At 44.4% G+C, this 19159-nt stretch overlaps 2 protein-coding genes, 1 long non-coding RNA gene and 10 other non-coding genes across 13 annotated transcripts in view; 3 read left to right on the forward strand and 10 right to left on the reverse strand.

Moving 5' to 3' along the window:
- Cep295 (centrosomal protein 295) overlaps positions 1-9894 on the forward strand; it is a 38272-nt gene extending 28378 nt beyond the window's left edge. Inside the window, exons 18-30 of the mRNA XM_051198820.1 lie at positions 2560-2709; positions 3880-3983; positions 4418-4520; positions 4895-5140; positions 5931-6076; positions 7524-7650; positions 7869-8407; positions 8631-8768; positions 9058-9151; positions 9232-9321; positions 9395-9494; positions 9580-9679; positions 9760-9894. Coding sequence (XP_051054777.1) covers positions 2560-2709; positions 3880-3983; positions 4418-4520; positions 4895-5140; positions 5931-6076; positions 7524-7650; positions 7869-8407; positions 8631-8768; positions 9058-9151; positions 9232-9321; positions 9395-9494; positions 9580-9679; positions 9760-9798 — 1976 coding nt within the window. The 3' untranslated portion in view covers positions 9799-9894. The remainder of the gene's footprint in view (positions 1-2559; positions 2710-3879; positions 3984-4417; positions 4521-4894; positions 5141-5930; positions 6077-7523; positions 7651-7868; positions 8408-8630; positions 8769-9057; positions 9152-9231; positions 9322-9394; positions 9495-9579; positions 9680-9759) is intronic.
- On the forward strand, positions 4065-4144 carry LOC127233729 (small nucleolar RNA U2-19). Its single transcript, XR_007835511.1, has one exon. It is a non-coding gene; the product is annotated as a small nucleolar RNA U2-19 (small nucleolar RNA).
- Positions 4263-4332, forward strand: LOC127233723 (small nucleolar RNA U2-30). Its single transcript, XR_007835510.1, has one exon. It is a non-coding gene; the product is annotated as a small nucleolar RNA U2-30 (small nucleolar RNA).
- LOC127232665 (uncharacterized) lies at positions 9843-10210 on the reverse strand. The gene is made up of 2 exons (XR_007835413.1): positions 10166-10210; positions 9843-9939 (listed from the first exon to the last, which is right to left on the reverse strand). It is a non-coding gene; the product is annotated as an uncharacterized LOC127232665 (long non-coding RNA).
- On the reverse strand, positions 9997-10130 carry LOC127233698 (small nucleolar RNA SNORA25). The gene has a single exon (XR_007835505.1). It is a non-coding gene; the product is annotated as a small nucleolar RNA SNORA25 (small nucleolar RNA).
- Positions 10211-10295: 85 nt separating the features above from the next.
- On the reverse strand, positions 10296-10417 carry LOC127233708 (small nucleolar RNA SNORA32). Its single transcript, XR_007835507.1, has one exon. It is a non-coding gene; the product is annotated as a small nucleolar RNA SNORA32 (small nucleolar RNA).
- A 129-nt stretch (positions 10418-10546) lies between these two features.
- Taf1d (TATA-box binding protein associated factor, RNA polymerase I subunit D) lies at positions 10547-18124 on the reverse strand. Its single transcript, XM_051198786.1, has 12 exons — positions 18065-18124; positions 17170-17250; positions 16030-16408; positions 14932-15107; positions 14509-14560; positions 13757-13922; positions 13023-13083; positions 12393-12430; positions 12172-12205; positions 11344-11376; positions 11048-11088; positions 10547-10606 (listed from the first exon to the last, which is right to left on the reverse strand). The coding sequence occupies exons 2-7, from the start codon at positions 17238-17240 to the stop codon at positions 13073-13075; spliced, it is 855 nt and encodes a 284-aa protein (XP_051054743.1). The 5' UTR covers positions 17241-17250; positions 18065-18124; the 3' UTR covers positions 10547-10606; positions 11048-11088; positions 11344-11376; positions 12172-12205; positions 12393-12430; positions 13023-13072.
- LOC127233681 (small nucleolar RNA Z40) lies at positions 10897-10969 on the reverse strand. Its single transcript, XR_007835503.1, has one exon. It is a non-coding gene; the product is annotated as a small nucleolar RNA Z40 (small nucleolar RNA).
- Positions 11142-11271, reverse strand: LOC127233701 (small nucleolar RNA SNORA1). The gene has a single exon (XR_007835506.1). It is a non-coding gene; the product is annotated as a small nucleolar RNA SNORA1 (small nucleolar RNA).
- Positions 11519-11656, reverse strand: LOC127233688 (small nucleolar RNA SNORA8). The gene has a single exon (XR_007835504.1). It is a non-coding gene; the product is annotated as a small nucleolar RNA SNORA8 (small nucleolar RNA).
- On the reverse strand, positions 12282-12354 carry LOC127233749 (small nucleolar RNA SNORD5). Its single transcript, XR_007835515.1, has one exon. It is a non-coding gene; the product is annotated as a small nucleolar RNA SNORD5 (small nucleolar RNA).
- Positions 12494-12625, reverse strand: LOC127233713 (small nucleolar RNA SNORA18). Its single transcript, XR_007835508.1, has one exon. It is a non-coding gene; the product is annotated as a small nucleolar RNA SNORA18 (small nucleolar RNA).
- On the reverse strand, positions 13167-13293 carry LOC127233733 (small nucleolar RNA SNORA40). The gene has a single exon (XR_007835512.1). It is a non-coding gene; the product is annotated as a small nucleolar RNA SNORA40 (small nucleolar RNA).
- Positions 18125-19159: the final 1035 nt, after the last annotated feature.

Consider the following 19159-nt stretch of genomic DNA (forward strand, 5'->3'; position numbering starts at 1 on the left):
GCTCTGTTTTGATGGGGGATGGTTTCCCCAAAAAAAGGAAAGATTTCCCTAATATCAAGTGTAACAATGCTGCTTCAGCTGGGGAGGATTTTCCCAGCAAAAGCTCTGATCAACTTTCCTGAATGTAACAGTTTTACTCTAGCAAGGAAAAGTTTCCCTAGCCAAAGTGTTACATTCTGGCTGTTCTTGTTCTGCTCAAGCTAGAGCTGTTACGATTCTGCTCTGATAAGAGTTGTTACTGTGTTACAGCCCAGAGGGAAAGATGTCCTGGCAGGCAGGAACCAAAAAAACACCAAAGTCACACCACACAACAAACCTCACACTAGAGATTCATTGGGAGGGAAAAAAAGGAGGTTGGCTCTCTCTTCTTGGGCAAGAAGCAGCATCAAACCGAACAGGATGCAGGGCTTATATAGAGTTTCTTGGGAAGGGTGTAGAACTTTCCAGGGTGGAGATTGGTGGAATTTCATGTCCAGAGATTGGGCTTTTTCACTCTGCAGGGTGGGGGCGGGGTCCAGCAGTTAGGGCAGTTAGAATGTTCTGTGGGTGGAACCTGGCAGTTGGAGGTCCTCAGGGAGAGGCCCGGCACCCATGTGGGTCAAGGGGCTCACAGTTACAGCTTAGCGCTGCTCTACCAAGGGTCCCCATGGAAATGTAGCACTTCTGCTCCACTCCAGCCAGGGCCACTACAGCTGTGTTTGCTCCCCAAAGAAAAGTCACTGCACGTTTGACTCAAGAGATTTATTGGGAGGGAGGAACCCAGGAGAGTGGCTGCCTCTGTCAGGGTGGAAAGGGGCAGAAGGGGCAGACCTAAACTGAACACGTACAGGGCTCATGCAGGGTTCCTTAGCTTATTTCCAAGATGAAGATTTTCAGGGTGGGGATTGGTTGCATATCAATGCCTGGCCTTGGGACAAAGCTAAGAGATTGGTTGGTGTTAGTGCTCTGGGATTGGTTGGATTTCAGTTCCTGAGTTGGTCAGGGGAAGGTTGTGTTTTCTTGACAATCCAGGGTGTTGTTTCACTGGCCCTTTTTACCCTAGAATATAGCTCCTCTCTCACAGGGGAAGGCAGTGTGCACTGAGCAGCTCCTCTGTCTGTCCCAGGGGAGGCAGTGTGCATTAAGCAGCTCCTCTGTCTGTCACAGGGAAGGCAGTGTGCACTGAGCAGCTCCTCTGTCTGTCACAGGGAAGGCAGTGTGCACTGAGCAGCTCCTCTGTCTGTCACAGGGAAGGCAGTGTGCACTGAGCAGCTCCTCTGTCTGTCACAGGGAAGGCAGTGTGCACTGAGCAGCTCCTCTGTCTGTCACAGGGAAGGCAGTGTGCACTGAGCAGCTCCTCTGTCTGTCACAGGGAAGGCAGTGTGCACTGAGCAGCTCCTCTGTCTGTCACAGGGGAGGCAGTGTGCACTGAGCAGCTCCTCTGTCTGTCACAGGGGAGGCATTGGGCTGGGATAGTCTGGCAGCCCCACACTCTGACACAGCTCCTTTCACGGCTGCCACTCGGTTCTTTTTTCTTGTGCTTTGGTCCTTACTGCTCTTGTGCGTCTCGCTGGCACTCTGTTTCTAAGCAGGATCTTACTGCAGGCCTGGCTGGCTGGAACGCAATATCTAGATGCGGCCAGCCTGATGTACAGAGTGAATTCCAGAGCAGCCAGGGCTGACAGAGAAGCCCTGTCTGGGTGGCTGTCGTTTCCCTCAAGGAAGAGAAAACTAGCTGAGGGAAAAGTAGAAGGCCTGAAGTGGTTTTAGTTCACAAAGTAAAGCTTGGTTGGAAGTGAAATTTCATATGGGCAGGGCAGTTAGAGGGGATAGGGCGATGATGAAATCAAGGTGAAAACACTAATCTATATTGATTTTCTTTTCTCTTGTATTTTTTTATTCCACTATTTGTTTCTAAATATTTATTGAGTATCCGATTGCAGTTAACAGAAAGTCCTAGTCTCAGGCTCCTCCCACACACCACCTTGGAAACACCCGACTTTTGTTTCATGAATACAAAATAGGAGTTACTTTAAAAGTTAGTTTTTGGTTTGATTCTGTATTTTCAGTTGGTTCAAAATTGTATTTACTGTTGAATTCCATGGAAAAGGTGGAGCATTTCCACCAAGTACATTAATAGGAAAGTCTCTCATACTAACCCAGTCTGGCTGTTGTCTGGGTGGGAATAAGAGAATTTAAAGACTAAACAACCAGCATTTATTTTCTTGCTATATAAACCAGCCTTTAAGAGTTCAGAGTTTTAAAAACTATTATCTAAGTAGCCATTTTAGATGATAAGAGTTATTTCTGCAGTAGAGAAGTAGTTCAGAGCCTGGGGACTTGCTGCTGCTCTTCTAGTTCCCAGCACACAACCATTTTAACTCCTGCCCCTTCTGGCCTCCGGGCATTTTACACACGGATTGCAAATGACTACGCATACATACATACACACATACACATTTATATATACACACACAGAGGCAAGCCACTCAGACACGTAAAATATATATCTAAAGATAAATGGCCATTTTAGTTTTAAAAACTAGAACTGAGTCAGGGTTTGTTTTGTTTTTTACCCAGGTAAATCAGATTTTTATCAAGACCGTGACCCCTTAAGGGTCTCAATAAGCAGAGAACAAAGTTTTCTGGGGAGTCCATTGGCACGTGATCCGTTTGGTTGTCATCAGCCTCCTGCCCAGAACAGCAGAAGCCATGGGTATGCTGAAGCAGGTGAGTGAAAGTGTTGCACACAGGACGTGAACAAAGGGTGGTTGTTAGGGTCTGTGCAACAGTGGTGACTGTTGGTAGTCAGATCATTGTGGCACACCCATGCTCTCTTGTTGTATGTAGTCATTAACAGTCACGAGGATAAGGCTGGGATGTGTGGAGACCAGGGTGTCCTGGAACTCACGGAGATCCTCTGCCTCTGTCTCCCAAGTGCTGGAAAATCCATATTGTAAAACTGTCTCATTAACTGAATCCTATTAGAGTTATATGAGATATAATGAGCTGGTGACTTTGCAGGCCACATTATGAATATAGTGCTAGGAAGTGCTATCCTCTGAAAACTGTGACATTCAGAGAGAGAGAGAGAGAGAGGAGAGAGGAGAGAGAGAGAGCTGCATGGCGCCTGTAGACATTGTGAAGAGTTCTAAGTCAGTTCCACCACCCAGTAGCAACCCAAGTCAATTTTCTTCTTTTGAATTTATAGATACATACAGGTAGGAAGTTGTGATATTGCTTGCTGCCCTACAAAACGGAACCTCAGTACCATTTTATTAGTTGTAACTTCATCTTTAAGTAGTTATCTTTGTAGGATTTCTTTTCATGTTAGCTTTGTTTAAACACAGATACTTGATTTGTGAGTTGTAGCTAAAGCAAAACACAGGACATGAGACACTTCCTAAATATTTTAAAAATCTTACCCATAGACTAGCAGTGACTATATTTTTTTTAGAGTACATAATTTCTAGAACATTTCCAGTAATTGAGCGAGGTTTTACAAAGTTTTAAGATGTATTTACTGTTATGTATAGTCTTCTGTCTGCACATATGCCTGACACCAGAAGAGGGAGCCAGAGGTTATTGTAGATGACTGAGCCAGCATGTGGCACATGGATGCTGACACCTCTGAGCCATCTCTCTCTCCAGTCCAACTACCTTTTATTACTGAATATTACCCTAGTGAGTGTTATAGGTGGCAAGAGTAATGAATACCTATGGAGTATTATAGAGAAGTAAATTGGTATTTTTTTCCTTTGGTCTGAGGTAAGGCAGTTTAAAAAGCAAAATATAAAAACAAGGTATAGAAATGCAGGAAGTGACACCCTTTTGCGCTAACATTTTACTTCATCCTAATTTTCCCCACCCCTATTTTGAACCCTCCAATCTACATTTTAGTTAAAGTTGAGGAATCTGATGTTGAGGATCATGTGGTATTGAGTCATGCTGCCTCAGAAGAAGCGCATACATCTCTGGGTCCAATTGTGAAGCTGGATGATAAGGTCAGTGATGCTACTTTGTGTCCTATGTTGAGCTGCTTGGTTTCGTATTTGTGTAGTTGTTCTCTGAGATCTACTGAGGTGGATCAATGATGAAAATAGCCAAATCTGAGCATCAGAAGACCTTTTGGTCTGCTTGGTGCATGATCTCTTTAGTTCTGAGAAGCATAACTACAAATAGCTTAAAAGAGTTAGGATCTGTGTGTGGTAAGAGGTGTTGTGTGTGTGTGTGGGGGGGGGGGGCTGTGAAAGGTGAGAGAAGGTGTGTGTGTGACCATTTCTGAGCAATGATGAAAAGGCTTTAGTACTGAACTTTATCTCTGTGAAGGTTCCTACACTTGACCTGAGCTCAGAATTGACAGCAGTGTTGATGGTTTATGCTTTTTCTAGATATGTCATGATATATCACGATCTAATATTTACCTTTGAAATTTTAGGCTGAAACACAAGAGATTTCTCAGGAGCCATTATCTTCAGTAACTGTTTCTACTGGAAGCTTCTTAAGTTATGAAATCACAGATTTGAGCCTTACAGACCCAGGTACCATCAACTTTGTGAACACACTGAAGGAGCAGCATTGGCTGGCCTGCAGTGTCGTAATGAAGGAGACATTGCTTTTTCTTTTGGGGGGTGGGGAGGGGTCCGGGTTTTGCTTTTTCAAGCATGTCCAGGTGGAGTGTTTGGGGGAGAAGATGTCTCACGCCTACAAAGGAAAAACATCAATGTTGATGTTTTAAAAAAAAAAAAACACACACACACATTTTGGCACATTTTCCCACTTAGTGGAAGTCTCTGGGAACAGATTTCTTGGTTGCACCAATGTCAGCAGTATATACTATGATATACTGTGTTTGAGAGGAAGTACCCAGACATGAAATTAATGTTACAAATGTGTCCATTAAACTTGATTTTAGAGTCATTTTCGGAGCAGACAGAGCAGCAGGAACAGGAGTCTCCCAGTAAAGAAGAGGAGGCCGCTCCTCTCAGTTGTGCAGCCCCTTCAGCAGCTGTCACTTGTCAGCTGCTGTACTACTTAGATGCTGATGACCCTCTGCTGTCCATGGAGGAAGAAAGGGCGTCCCACCACACTCGTGCTGAGCACATCGTAGACAAGGGTAGAAATGCAGCGAATTTGATACCTGAAAAAAGAGACTGGCAGGGTAAAAATTATTTTAAAAGAATATTTTTGTAGCTTTTCACCTTTCCTCGTCTTTAGTTGTATTGTTTGAGCTTTGTATTTTTTATGGCCTGTACACCATGGATAATATTGAGGGGGCATTTATGAGATAGGGCACCTGGAAGCAGTGTGACTGAGAAATAGAAGGGACTTGGTATTAAAGGTACTTGCTATGAACCCATGACCTGAAACCATGAGTTCAGTCCCCAGAGCCCACAATGGTGGGAGGACAGAACTGACTTGTGGAAGTTACCACTGACCTACATGCAAGCACTGTGGCACGTGCTCCATGGCATGTACATGCACACACAAACATGAATGAATGTGATTCTTTATATTAAAAGAAAAAACAAAACAGCCTGAAGAGCCTATGAAGAAAAGATTAATGAGGACACTTCCCTACATCTAAGGCAGGGATTTGAGTGATGTTTACAGTATGTCCTGGCTATGAGACCTTTTCCTTCATAAAATAAATTGAAGTTAGAGGGGCACATATAGTGTCCACGCACCCCAGTAACAAGACAGTGAACTTCTCATTGTAAATCATTGATAATGAAGTGAGCAAAATAAGAGCTCAAACATTATGGTTAAGCTTTTCCACGTGGTCTTTTGTGGCCTGCCATTCCTAACTAACCAGAAAGCCTTTGAAGCTCTTAGAATGGAGATTTGTATTTTAGTTTTGGTCACTATGAATGGAACTATGTGCTGTATGAGAAATGTTTAAATGCTCTAATGAGCATGTTCTCAGGACTCCTTTTTTTTCCCCCTCAAAGTTCCAGCAGTGAACCTTGGCTTTCCAGAACTGGAGCACGCATTTCCACACTTGCATCATCAGCTCTTTCAACCATTAGAGCCATATCTAGATTTTGACTTATCGTCATCCTCTGGGATTTCTCAAGACAACAGAGACTTTTACCAGGTAAATTAAAATGTATTGCAGTATTTCCTGACAGGTGATTTCTTTGGTTTTTTTGTAGTCCAAGCTGAAACTTGGTATGTTGCCTCCTGTCCATGTGCTGGACACCCCTATGGCCAGCCTGAATCTTTCCTTTTGTAGAAAAGTTGGCAGCCTATTGGAATTATAGAAAAGGATGTCACTTCCTTCAGACGCCCATGCTCCACCTGTGTTTATGGAAGCAGCCCTAGTTAAACTCCGTGGCCACACACACACACACACACACACACACACACACACGTACAGGAAAGACCTGAAAGTGGGCAGACGGGCTCAGTGGGGAGGAGGGCAGATAAAAGCAGTAGGGGTGCCTAAACCCTTTATATATTAAACTGCCAAGTGTTAATACAGACATAGTTAGTGCACTTTCTAGTTATATCTGATATATTTTCCTGCTCTAAATATTAATACACATATATGTATTCAGTCTATTTATTACACAAGCAGTCACATCCTGATTTTCCAAGTTGTTCTGATGTGGAAACAAGCAGATGAGGTCATGCACACTTGTATTCCTAGAAATTGAAAGCAGAGGATGAAGGGATGGAGCCCAGCCTGCTACAGGAATGGCCTTAAGTCAGTCAGCTTGTATGATTACCTGTTTTGGTTTACTTCTTACTCAATCTGTTTAGTAACTTTAAAAAGGTAAATGATTTCACAGAATTTAAAGAATGTCTTCCTCTACATTAAAAGGCAAAGCTGTGTTACCCTGTAGTTTTTTATACTTGTGTGCCTATGTGTCATGGATGTGCATATATATGTATATATGTATGTATGTGTGTATATATATATATATATATATATATATTCTTATACTATGTGGATCTTGGGAGATCAAATTCAGGCCACTGGGCTTAGCTGAAATCGCCTTTGTATGCTGAGTCACCTTGCCAACCCTGTAGCCTGACATTTCTGTTCTACATAGTTCCTACTTGTCAGTAAAGAAAAAATTTAAGTGACCTTGGGAATTTATACCGAATAGAACATACAGAGCTTTAGTCTGTGCTCAGTGAGGGTGCTGTTAGAGTTTACTGAGATCACAACAGGCTCAATCCAAGTTATAAGTAATGTATTAACATTGTTAGCAGGGAACGGCGATGGAAAGTGTGCTGCACTGAAGGGACTAGGGGCTTTTAAAGGTAGAAACCGGAACGTTTCTGTGGAATTTGCAGCTGCATGAAGTGCTGTCCAGGTTAGCAACGAGCAGGGTTCCAGACAGCATGTGTTCTCACAGCAGTTGCACCATTCTGGGCAGAGCACAGCGTGCCAGTTCGTGTTTGAGGAATTTAGGCCAGCGGCTACTGAGGGTAGCGGAGTGTCTTGAGCCATCATTGTAATGGCAAGGCTGCAGGTAGGAGGAGCAGTATTAAAGGAATGTGGGTGGCTCAGCAATTGTAACTGTTCTCAGCAGAGCTCTGAATCTTCGTCTAAAAAACACCATGTTAAGACAAGCACAGGCGGTTTCACAGACCCGAGAGTCTGCTTGCAACCTGCTGGTAACCCTGCTCGTGCTACAGCTCAGAGCTTTACTGCTGAGGGTAAGTATAATTGTGTGTCATTTACGTCTGTCATAGTACTTACAGTCTTTGGCCTCTTTGGTTTCCTCCACCTGTAATCTCATCTTTGTGGATGTCTGTTGTCCCCATCCAGCCACCTGTTTGTAGTCCCTTTCTAGACCTTGTTTGTATAGTCACGTGTATGTGTGCCATATACTGTCCAGTGTTTATTCTGACTTTGTGAAATTTTGTTGATGCAGGATCTGAACAATCTTTTCAACAGCTTCTACCAGAATTCTCTTCACAGGAAAGCCAACATGCTGATTTGCCAAGTATTTATAGCATCGAAGCAAGAGGTACTTCCCAGAGCATGGAAAACAACTATTGTGAGCAGAGTGAAATACTACAAAATAAGGAAAAAAGTGTTCATTTTCAGCCCCCGACAGAGAATCTGAGTGATCAGTCACAGCTGCAGCACAGAGCTCCATGTGGCTCTACCTCTAGTGAGTGCTCAGTAAAGCAGTTAGGAAGCACAGAAGAAAGGCTGGGCTTTGAAGAGCTGTCAAGGACAGTGGTTACAGTGTCACAAAGACTCGGGGAAGAGGACAGTGGGGCTCTAAGTGCACACGAAGACACAGACTCTAAGGGAACGCCACTAAGTACTGAAAATGAAAAGTCTGTCCAGGAGGTAATTACAACGGAAACTACCAAAGCTGCAAGAACACAGTCTCAGCTAACACAAGCACAGCACATCGTGGACTCTGAGTCATTTTCTTTTCCCAGCTTTATTCCAATCTGGGTAAGTGGGTATTGTTTGGTGCAACAGCTGATTTCCACCTTCCAATGCATACTGTGGCTGAAGGAATAGCATCTGGCACATGTGATGGCTAGGAAGGAATGCAGGGGTGGGCTATGACATACTCCCACTCTTCCACACTTGGCCTGCACACATACCCAGTTCCATGGCTCTTCCTTATCCAACCGTCTAGCCAAATGAAGCTTTTCTGACTGGATTGTTACAGGAGACAGAATCTGGCTACGGTATAATGGAAGAACCAGATCTCACTCTGCTGAGCACCAGTGATCTCAGCATCACTGAAGCAGACCTTGCAAACTTAACCCTTGAAGACAAAGACAGTGGAGCACAGAGCTGTTTCCAGGTAAATCTCATCCCCCAGCACATGTCTGTCTGGGAAATGGAACCTTGAGGACAGGGCGCCAGCTGTCAGGCAGTGGGTCTTTGTGCTCCTTAGTTTCAGTGAATGTGCTCAGCCATAGAACTATGGAAAGCAAACCTAACCTGCATTGAGTGCACTCCTACATCAGGGATGGGAGCCAGAAAAAGCCAGTCAAGTCCAAAAAGGAGAAAATGGGGTAGAAGGGAAGCAAGGTTTGGTTTGAGGTCACCAAAGCCTGGCAGGCAAAGGAAAGTGACTGTCTCACAATTAGGCAGGTGCATCTCCGCCTCCTTTACCAAACACCTCTGGGCATGGAGCTGCATCAGAAGAGCCTTGTGTGGATCAAACCCAAGTAGCACCTTCAGGTAAGTCTAGTTTTCATATTAGCCCCTAATGTTTGAGTGAAATTAGAATACTTGTAAAGACCTTCTTTAAAAATTTACAGCCACACGAACGGTAAGGAAAAAGTCATTTATGGAACGATCCTACCAAAGACAGAGAGAGATGCGAAATAAAGCTCAACTCCCTCGAACAGGTACATTTCCTAAAGTATATATAAGGCTAACAACAGAAATTATTAAGAGCCTTAATCAATCACTTGATCTCAGGTTCTCCAGTGAGCCGCCTGAAGGGTGTGAGTAAAGTGAGAGTATCTCTCCCTGAAGACAGAAAGACCACACAAGCCCTCATGCACCAAAGGGCACTAAGGTATGTATGGGTTTATTGTTCAGTTGCATCTTTTTAGTGTTACGCCATTAAAGCCCACATTTAATTCCATGTACATTTCTTACAGGTTATATAGACAGTTAACTGAGGTAAAACAGCAAAGAGAAGAAAAAGCGAAGCAAGAACTCTGGGCCCAAAATAGAGCAAGGGCGAAAGAATTTCATAAGGTGAGCGAGAGCCGGTTTTCCACCCTCAAAGGTGCTGCCATTCGAACCAAACTAAAACCTAATTCTCATTCCTTCTGCAGAAAACACTAGAGAAACTTCGAGCCAAAAATACATGCTGACTTCCTACAAACTGTGTAAAGGGTTTTTCTTTTAGTTTTATACATTATACATTAGACAGAATTATTTATATAAACAATAAATTTTTATTTAAGGGGTCTGATTCTGTTCTTCTCCATCCAAGGCACACGGGTTCAAGATTTCTGAAAAGAGAGTTGACAATAAAGTTAAAGCCTTAAAAATGTGTGACTAAGGTAAATGCATGTGTCTTCTCAGAGAAACACAGCACTCAGTAATCCAGTGCCTGTTCTGCTCTGTGGAGAACTTCGATCTTTGGTCACAGCGTTAAGAGCTTTCAGTTTCACTGCCCAACAAGCCCTCTTTGAAATGACCTTCACCACTCACTGTCTTTGTTGTAAATACACATACCTTTCTCAAAAATGCTCAGTCTGGTTCTGATTATCAGGCCTGTGTGACAAGAACATTGGGGGGGGGGGGTAAGCAACAGGGCATTCATTCTAGAGCCATCTACCTCAGTTAGATTTATTTATCATCAATAAGATGTCCCCAACAGGTTAACAGCTAAACAAGTAGCACATGGAAAAACCTAATGGGAATTTTTTTATGGTCATGTCCACAGCAAATGAGAAACTGAATTTCTCAAAGCCTTGGTAATGACCATTATAAAAACAACATTAAAGTGACTACCTACCACTTAAACCGGCACTAGGAGGGGGTTCGATGCCAGCCTGGTCAACAAAGCTACAGAGAAAACCAGTCTCAAAAAAACAAAAAAAAAAAAGACTTGCCTTTGTTTTTTTCCTCTCTCCTTGGGTTAAAGACAAATAGGACAAATTCAATGTCTTCTACCTGTGGGGAAAAAAAGTGCTTTAAATTTTTATTTTAACTTTAAAATGCAGTAAGATTTACTCAAAGTATCCTAAAAAGCCACCTCCCAAAATGAAAAAAGTTCTGGTCTTTAATTAAAACTGTTCCTTCCGACAAATATTGTCTGAAACGATTGCCCTGGAGATTTCATATGATTTTCTTGCTCATACACGTAAGTAAACTCCATTACTGAAAACCAGATTCCAAGATCCTTGGGCTTCCATCCTTATTATTATCTGCATATGGAGACTCTGGAGAGACCTACCAAAAGTAGATGTTCAGAAAGGGTACTTTCACTCAGCCCGTTCAGAGCAGTTGAACATTTTGCCCATCATCATAACATCTTGTCACTAGTAGTGTCTTTCCACCCTGGCAGCAAATTCCCCTAACTATAATGCTGCACATTTAAAGTTAGCGCCTTACCGGAAGTTTTCTGGTGACTTCTTCCATTTATTTTTAGGAACCTAAAAGATTTATTATACAAATATTGTGAAATGAAACCAACAGGATAGCAGGCAAATGTTACAGGTCCCATTGTCACCACTGTAACACGTTTACTGTGATGGAAGCATGACCTGTGTCTCTTTCGCCACATTGACCAGTTCTGGACACTGATCAACAGTGCCAATCTCGCACAGAATGAGGCTCTGTAAAAGTTACTGAGTCTCGTGCACAATCCGCCCAGTAAAACCACCCTTAGTAAACAAGCAATGCCTTACCATTTTAAGGTCGGCTTCTCACTTGACAACACCCTGAGAAGAGACCGGGTGGGTTGGTTCATTCAGTGGGTGACAATGCTTGCCACCAAGCACACCAGTTACTCCCCAGAATGCATATTACCTCAACCTGACAACTTGCTCCGACTTCCACAGGGGACCCATACCCACAATAAACAACTGTGTCATTAGAAATACCAGGTTTAACATGCACAAAGTCAAGAAACCAACGATGCCAGATAATGAATTCCTATTGCACTGTCTTTTGAACACACCAACAGGAAAGAACTGCTGAGTGCAGATACCATGCAGTGCCAATCCCTAAAATCCTCAGCCTGGCACCCTCAGGGTCTTTTCCACATGGAAGGGGGCTGGGAAGGGTTGATGCCAGAGGTTGGGAATTAAATCTGACCCTTCGTTCTTACTCGCTGGAAAATTGTCCAAATCAAACTGTTAACTTGCCTGTTACTCTTCTCTTTGGGCACACATACACAGTTGGGTTCCCTCCCTGGCCATCTAACACCATTTATGCGGGTGGAGGGGAGTTCTCACTGAAGAAGCCAGAGTTCCCTATTTGGCTGCTACACTTGCCTGGCTGGCTGCTAGGCTTCTGAACTGCAGTGCTCTGGGACAGCTACTTTATCCACCCAGCAAGTTTCCATTTCTTAGAGAGGGAGTCTCTAACTTGGATCCTTCCGAGGCTCCCAACTCCCAGGATAACAGGAGTGGGTCATGCACTGCACATGTATCACTAGAGAACTCAATATTCCCACTGATTGAGCATTTCTCGGTACTTTGATCTGGCATGGGAATGGCAAACGTTTTACTTACCAATATGCTTGAAGAGTTCTGCTCATATTCATCCCTAGAGAATAGTACACAAGACTTAAGGATCACAGGATTTCCAAATATAAAAACTAGTCCCCGACTAGCTGTGCCAGTTCTATCAGAATTAAGTTTTAGTTCATGTCTGTATCATACAGCAGTTGAACAGTTTTAATTCATCATCTGAACTGTAACCATATTTTTCCAAGATATACTGCCAAACTTACCTAACACAATGCTAATCTTATGAAGGACATGCCAGTGCCTGGAGTTTAAAAAAAAAAAAAAAAAAAAAACCACCTGTCATTTAGTGTTTTATACTTTTGTTACATATCTTGTAGTAGTTCCTCCTTTCCACAGACCTAATAAACAGTCCTGTGAGTCAGGCAAAACACGTTATTGTATGAGGCGTTTCCAACGATGCGTGGCTACGAGAAGCCCCATCGGGATAGACCTCAAAAGCAGCCACTGCCATGCCACAGCCTGTGTCAACATCGATGAATAGTAGCATAAAGAAAACCCAAAAAGAAGTCAGATTCTTATAGGGCCGGGCCCTCAAATACTCATATTTACCACATAGTAAAGATTCTTTACCAAGTCTACTTACTAAGTAAAACAGTAAACTTTCACCAAGAGGCTAAATAGGCAGTCTGATTATTTCTTAGCACAGTATTGACAGTTTTTAAAATTACATGTCGGATTAATGTTACTCTTGCATTATCCTGCTTAACATTTCAAATTAGTTACTACATATGCATGCTTGAATATGCTCTAGGATTTACTGAAGGCCTCTAAAACGTAATAGAATATAAAGTTGGCATCACTCACTGAAGATAAGTGGACAATATGGTACTTACTGCATTGAAGCAAACACCCATGTACATTATCTTCAACTCTAGCTTCATAATCAAGACAAGCCTTTAAAACAGAAATGTTTTTCTTATTACCTATACCTTTAGGTAATAGAATAAACCTCATCAATACCATAATTTTATGCTATCTATATTCCTTCTTATATGTATCAAAACTCATACTGACAATGAGTTCTGGGTTGCAAAAGAGGATTTATTTTTGCACTGATCTGATCTGCCTTTGTCCACCAGCTGAACAAAAACGTAAACAAGTGCTTATGGCCGTAGAAAGCTGACACAAAAAAGCCAGCTTTTTAACTGTGACCACAGAATGAAGGCCAATATTCACAGCATCCTAAGGGAAGACATGCTATTTCACTGAAGAGCCACACTTGTGCAGAAGCTGGCACACTGGGCATTGTTTGGAAGGAGCGTGTAAAGAGGATTGTGATTCGGCTCCCACCACTTACAAGATAATAAGCATCCTTTAACTCCAATTCCAAGGGCCCTAATAGCTCCCGATGCCAGGTGCCAGGATGCAGTGTTTTAGTTTGCTTGGTACCTGTGAGGGATTTCCTATTAGCATTTCACTTAATGCTCCAGTAATCAAGCCTTAAAAAGAAATCACTAAGTAGTAGCTATCCCTAGTAATTTGTGGCTTCTTTCTGTGGCTGATCCAGGTTTTTTTTCCATCTGGTTAGTGTACAAAAGTCTATTAAGTAGTTTTGAGTGATGTTTACCTTCCTCGACGTTCACATGTACATCCCCTTTCCAGGCCCTTCTGTGTTCTCTCTGTGCAGCATCTTTGGCCTTAGGTTTTTTACAGAATGCAGACTCTTTCTTACTCTTCTCTTGTTCTAAATTTCTCTTTGAAAATTCTGAGCTTATTATGAAGCAACTGTCTTCCTGTATTTAATGAAAAAAATCACTTTTAGGAACTATGCTTACCATTGACAGGTGGTTGAGTGCTACATTCCTCACTAGTCCAAATTAACACCTACATGATTTTCTTATTTTACAGCCTCTGTAGGGAGGTAGATAGCTCAGTGCTTAAGAACATTGGCTTCTCTTCCTCGTAGAGGACTAAGTTTCAATTCCAAATGCACAAGTGTATAAATAACTCCAGCTCCAAAGGGCCTATGCCGCCTTCTAGCCTCCCCAGGTATCACGCATGCTCATGGCATAGACACCTAGAAGGAGCCTATATACATAATGCTGAAACTTACGTCTGACCACACACACACCCACACCCTGCATACAAATGTGCAAAGCTGGGGTTACAGCTCAGCTATAAATGTAAATGCATAGGAGTCCTAAGCTTTGAATCTCAACATGGAGGGGGGAAGCAGAAGAGCAGCAAAGAAAAAAGTTTAGTATAAAATATTCTAGAACATTTCCATTCTTAGGTTTTCTACATTAAGTTTAAATGGAATTGTAATAGGACCCCACTGCACACAATCTCTACATTCATAAATAAAAACCAGCCACTTACCACCAATTTGATATCACTTTCAGACTCAGCATCTGCTGCCTCATCTTCTGTTCTGTAGAGTTAAGTACAGATCTTAGGTCATTACATTCTGACACTACTGAAACCTATGCTCTAAAGAATTTATATCATGCCAGCACCTCTCCAAATTCATGTCCTGTACACACACTTAGTATTACAAACAATCTTGAATATGCTGCAAATTATACTGTTTAAGCATTTTATCAGGGGATGATTGGTCCAGCAAGGTGGCACATGTCTTTAATCCTAGCACTTGGGAGATAGAGGTAGGTGAATCTGTAAGTCCAGTCAGAGACCCATAGCTGTGAGACAGTCTCAAAAATAGTTAAATGTATTTTAGGTGGCTTAAAAAAAAAAAAAAGTACCCAAACCCAGGAGCAAAATACTCTTCAAAACCCCACTTACAGTGGCTCTTCAATAGGAGAAAGAGGACCGTCATCATCCATGTATCTGTGTCTCCGACTCTCGAAATCCTCCCTTTCTAGGTCTTCCCCAGCATGCATCTGCCTCAAGCATTCCTTAAGGTGGTGCTCATACTTGAGTTTTTCAATGTGGTGGAAAAACCCTCTTGCAACAGCTTGCTGAAAGTTAGAAAACACGACTCCTTAAATCTTAGAGCACCAAGCATTAATTATAATCAAGCTTAAAATTCTACAAGGGGCTGGCTAGACAATGGCTGTCTACACGTGGGCCTGGTTGGGAAGTACAGCAACCATGTAAATGCTGCATGTACATAGTGATTCTGCTATTCCAGACTTGGAAGGTAAAGAAAGCAAACATCCCAACAAACGGACTAGGAAAACCACTGCAATTGGCAAGCTCTGCTGCGTCTGCACATTTACACACATGAAAAGAATGACATTAATCCTTTCTGATCACAAACTGCAAACAAGTACTGCTTACATTTAATTAATATCAGGGTACTTGGGTTTTCCTGATTTCATGTGCCTGTGTAAAAATGCACTACCACATGCCAGGTACCCTCAGAGACCTGGGGGACAGCATCACTGGGGTTACAGATGGCATTGTGTAGCCTAGATTGTAGGTCAGCGCAACTAGGCTAACAATGCACACAGCCAGGTAGCAAGCAGCATCCTGCCCACTTGTAAAAATGGACTGTAGTAATAACACCCAGGGGCTGGAGAGATACTCAGCAGCCGGGAGCACCATCTGCTCTTTCAGAGGATCTAAGTTCAATTCCCAGCACCCACAGGGCAGCTCATAACTCTTAACTCCCGTCCTGGGGGGAGGGGTCTGACATTCTCACACCTACATGCAGGCAGGTAAAACACTAATGTATATAAAATAAATGACACCTGCTGACTTTGAAATGACACGTTTGTCTTGGGCTACTGAATAGAAAGCTGGGTATGGCATGCTTGAGTAGCTTAGAGACAATAAAATGAGGGTGTTTTGTGCATTTACACAAACTTGGACCAGTTTTTTACTGAATGCAGTTAATGGCCACCAACCATTCCACTCACCTACATTAGAATGACTCACCTCATATGTTAAAATTTTCCTCCAAGGCAAGGGTTTTCTTCCACTTTCAGGTTCTAAGAATGGAAACACAGCTCCTTTGTTTTTAATTTGTTTCAAACCTATTTGTGATCTTCTAGGGTTTTTAGCATTTTTTATTCCAGGCGGTCTTCCCCTTGGTCTTAATTTTGGCTTATATTTCCTCTTTTTCCGTTTCTTTCTCTTAAATCTTTCAAAAATAGCCTTTAACGTCAAAGGCCTTGGCTCTATAGAGGAGTCGCTCGATTCACTTGAGTCCATTCCAACACTTGCAGGTAAAATGACACGTTTTGCAGTAGAGTTTTTTCGCTTTTGTGTAGGTGAAAGATACTGTGTTTTAAATAAGCTATCAGATGAGTCATCACTAAAAATAAAATAGAATAAATTGCATTATGGAGACATCCCTAGATAAAATCCCCATTCTTGAGTGCCAGCACAGTCATTAGTAACAAGTTTCACAGAGCTCTCGACTGTTCTAAATGAAGCTCCAAAAGAGCATGTGTGATGACTACAGGCCAAGTAATGACACGCAAGAAAACGTTAAAAATCAAACGTACGTTCCTTTCAAAGCCAGCTCCCCCAAAATCATACCCAACATTTTAGAATGGACTAAATAACAGTTGGCTACTGTGTCCTGGCCTTCTTAACTAAACATTTGTCAAAGCATTCAATTTTATCTTTTTTGGTTTTGGAGAGGGTTTCTCTGTAGCTTGGCAGGTCGTCCTGAAACTAGCTCTTATAGACCAAGCTGGTCTTGAACCCCCGAGATCGGCCTGCCTCTGCCTCCAAGTGCTGGGAGTAAAGGTGTGTGCCACCACTGCCCAGCTTCAATTTTATCTTTCAAGAGAAAGAAGCTCCACAAATCCATCTGCTTAACCACTGAAGCTTCCACTACCTACCTACTAAACAATAGGCCAGTTTAGTCAGAATAAGTGTTGTCTCTAAACTAAGACCATGTCTCACTTTTACATCATCAGGTTGGGTAGTTAGTTACCTGCAGTACAAGTTTGCAGGCTGAGGTGATAAGCTTTTAATCCCTGCTCTGGGGGGAGCAGGCAGGATCTTTGAATGAGGCCCCCTACCAAAGACTCAACCTAGGGAGTTAACTCTCAGAAGCTGCCTTACCTTTGGTCTCCAATGTCCCCATCTCTGTCTGGTGCCATGCAGTCAACAGAAGCCCCTTCTGGTTGCGCCATCACTGGACCTCTACAATTGTAATTTCAGTGTCATGACCTAGCATTCTAACGCAAAGATCAACGCACACCACATCACCACCTGACTTTAGGTCAAACGGACGTAGGGATAGTGCACTTCAGATCCTCTTTAGAAGCCTCCAAGTGAGGAGCACAAGAGTCATTCCAGATTTCAGTTCCCAGCACGCAGGGGTAGCTCACAGCTGTAACTCCATTACACGGTGTTTCTGGCTTCCTGGATATCCCCACACACGGCACATGCATGTTTTACTAATGTCAGAGTGATAGCAAAGTTCTCTCTAAATCTCCTTAACAAAAGCACCCGAGTGGCCTTACCACCAGCCAGACACACAGTAAGGCCTTAACTAATTCGGATGCGTACCCTAGGAAGGCTGAAGGGAGCTTCACCATCCGTTCTGGGAGTCATACACACTGATACTGGCTAAAAACCGAATTTCTGGCCCAAATGGGAGTAGGCCTGTAACCCGAACAATAGAGCCTGTCGGGTGAGGCTGGGGACGGCTGAGCACTGCAGCACCGGCTGAGTTCCCAGCACCCTCACGGCAGCTCGGATGGCCGGGTGGTGGTGCGCCCCTGTCGCCGCGGCTCTGGGGAGGCAGAGGCCCCTCCCAGGGCGTGGATAAAGGGGAGCTCGCCACCACCGGCAGGACTGACTGCGCCTCCAAAGCACGTGCTCGCTCCACGCGGGGGAGCGCGCTCCCTTGCAGATGCTCGGGAGGCAGCACGCGGCTGCGGGGGTGACCCGGGTCCCCTCGAGAGCAGCCGGGGCCATCACACCGCGACGCCAGTGGGGAAGCCAAGCCTACCTGCGCGGCTCCCTCAGGACGGCAGGCGGCCCCGACCCGCACGAACCCCGAGCCCGCGCGGGGACGGCCGCCCGCTCCCTGCTCCCGCCGCGCCGGAAAGGAGGCGCGCGCCCTCCGCGGCCGACTAGACACGACGAACTCTCGCGCGAGCTCAGCGGAGGGCGGGCACGCGAGCGCCGCTCCGTGCTGGGCGTGGCCACGCGGGGGCGGGCTGCGGGGGCGGGGCCTCCGGGAGGGGCGGGGCCCCGCCGGTCCCGGGGCTGCGCCTGCAGAAGGGAGCCGCGCGGGCACTGAGTGCGGCAAGGCGTTCCTGCGAGCCCGAAGACCCGGGTCAGGTGAGCGTGCGCACTGGGGCCGGGCCCCGCACAGGGAGGGTGCCAGGAGCCCCGGCCACCCCTCCAGCAGGCAGGGGCCGCCTCCTTCCGGCCTGCCTGAGCCGCCCCCACAGCGTGAACGAACCGTTTTAGCTGGGGTACCCTCTCCTAGAAGAGTAGTGAGCTGCTTTGAGTTATTTTCCGTGCTGCGCCTCTGCAGTGGATGACAAGCAAGCCAGCAAAGCTGCTTGCCTTTTGCCATTTTACGATTGGACACGCCTTAAAAGCAAGGTCTTGCTGTACTTGGGAGCAGCCCGTGCAATGTAAGCTCCAAGGCAGGCATCTCAAACTGTCACTTTCAGAGCCCGTGTGTTACGAAAGGACCAGAGCAAACTCAAAATGTAGGGTCCTGTTCAAAACGAAAAAGACGAACAGCTGAGCACCGTGGCCAATCGCAGAACTGGAGAGTCTGAGGCCAGCCTAGACCATATGGCGAGACCCAGACTCACTCAAAAAGCGTTTTCCCCATAAGTAAGGGGATAATAAAATTATTAGTGCAAGTTTTACCATCTTTCTTTATGTTGTGTACTGCCCGTGCATAAGAATTTAATAAGCACCCTGGTGGTGGCGGCACACGCCTTTAATCCCAGCGCTCGGTGTAAGGATTCAGGCATTGCGCTTGCCTACCCCTGTCACCTGGCAGAATCCACCCAGGCAGGACCCTGGGCAGCCTAGGGTTCCATGGTTGTGTAGTCTGCGCGCAGGTGCAAAGGGCCGCTTT

This window comes from Phodopus roborovskii, unplaced genomic scaffold (genome assembly GCF_943737965.1).
Source record: "Phodopus roborovskii unplaced genomic scaffold, PHOROB, whole genome shotgun sequence".
NCBI lineage: Eukaryota > Metazoa > Chordata > Mammalia > Rodentia > Cricetidae > Phodopus > Phodopus roborovskii.

What these genes read in the sequence shown, in the direction of transcription:
- Taf1d (XM_051198786.1), bottom strand. Translation starts at nt 17,240, where the DNA reads ATGGCGCAACCAGAAGGGGCTTCTGTTGACTGCATGGCACCAGACAGA. An exon ending in GGGGACATTGGAGACCAAAG is followed by an intron (nt 16,409 to 17,169) that starts GTAAGGCAGCTT and finishes TTTTATTTTTAG; the next exon opens with TGATGACTCATCTGATAGCT. An exon ending in AAAGTGATATCAAATTGGTG is followed by an intron (nt 13,923 to 14,508) that starts GTAAGTGGCTGG and finishes CATTAAATACAG; the next exon opens with GAAGACAGTTGCTTCATAAT.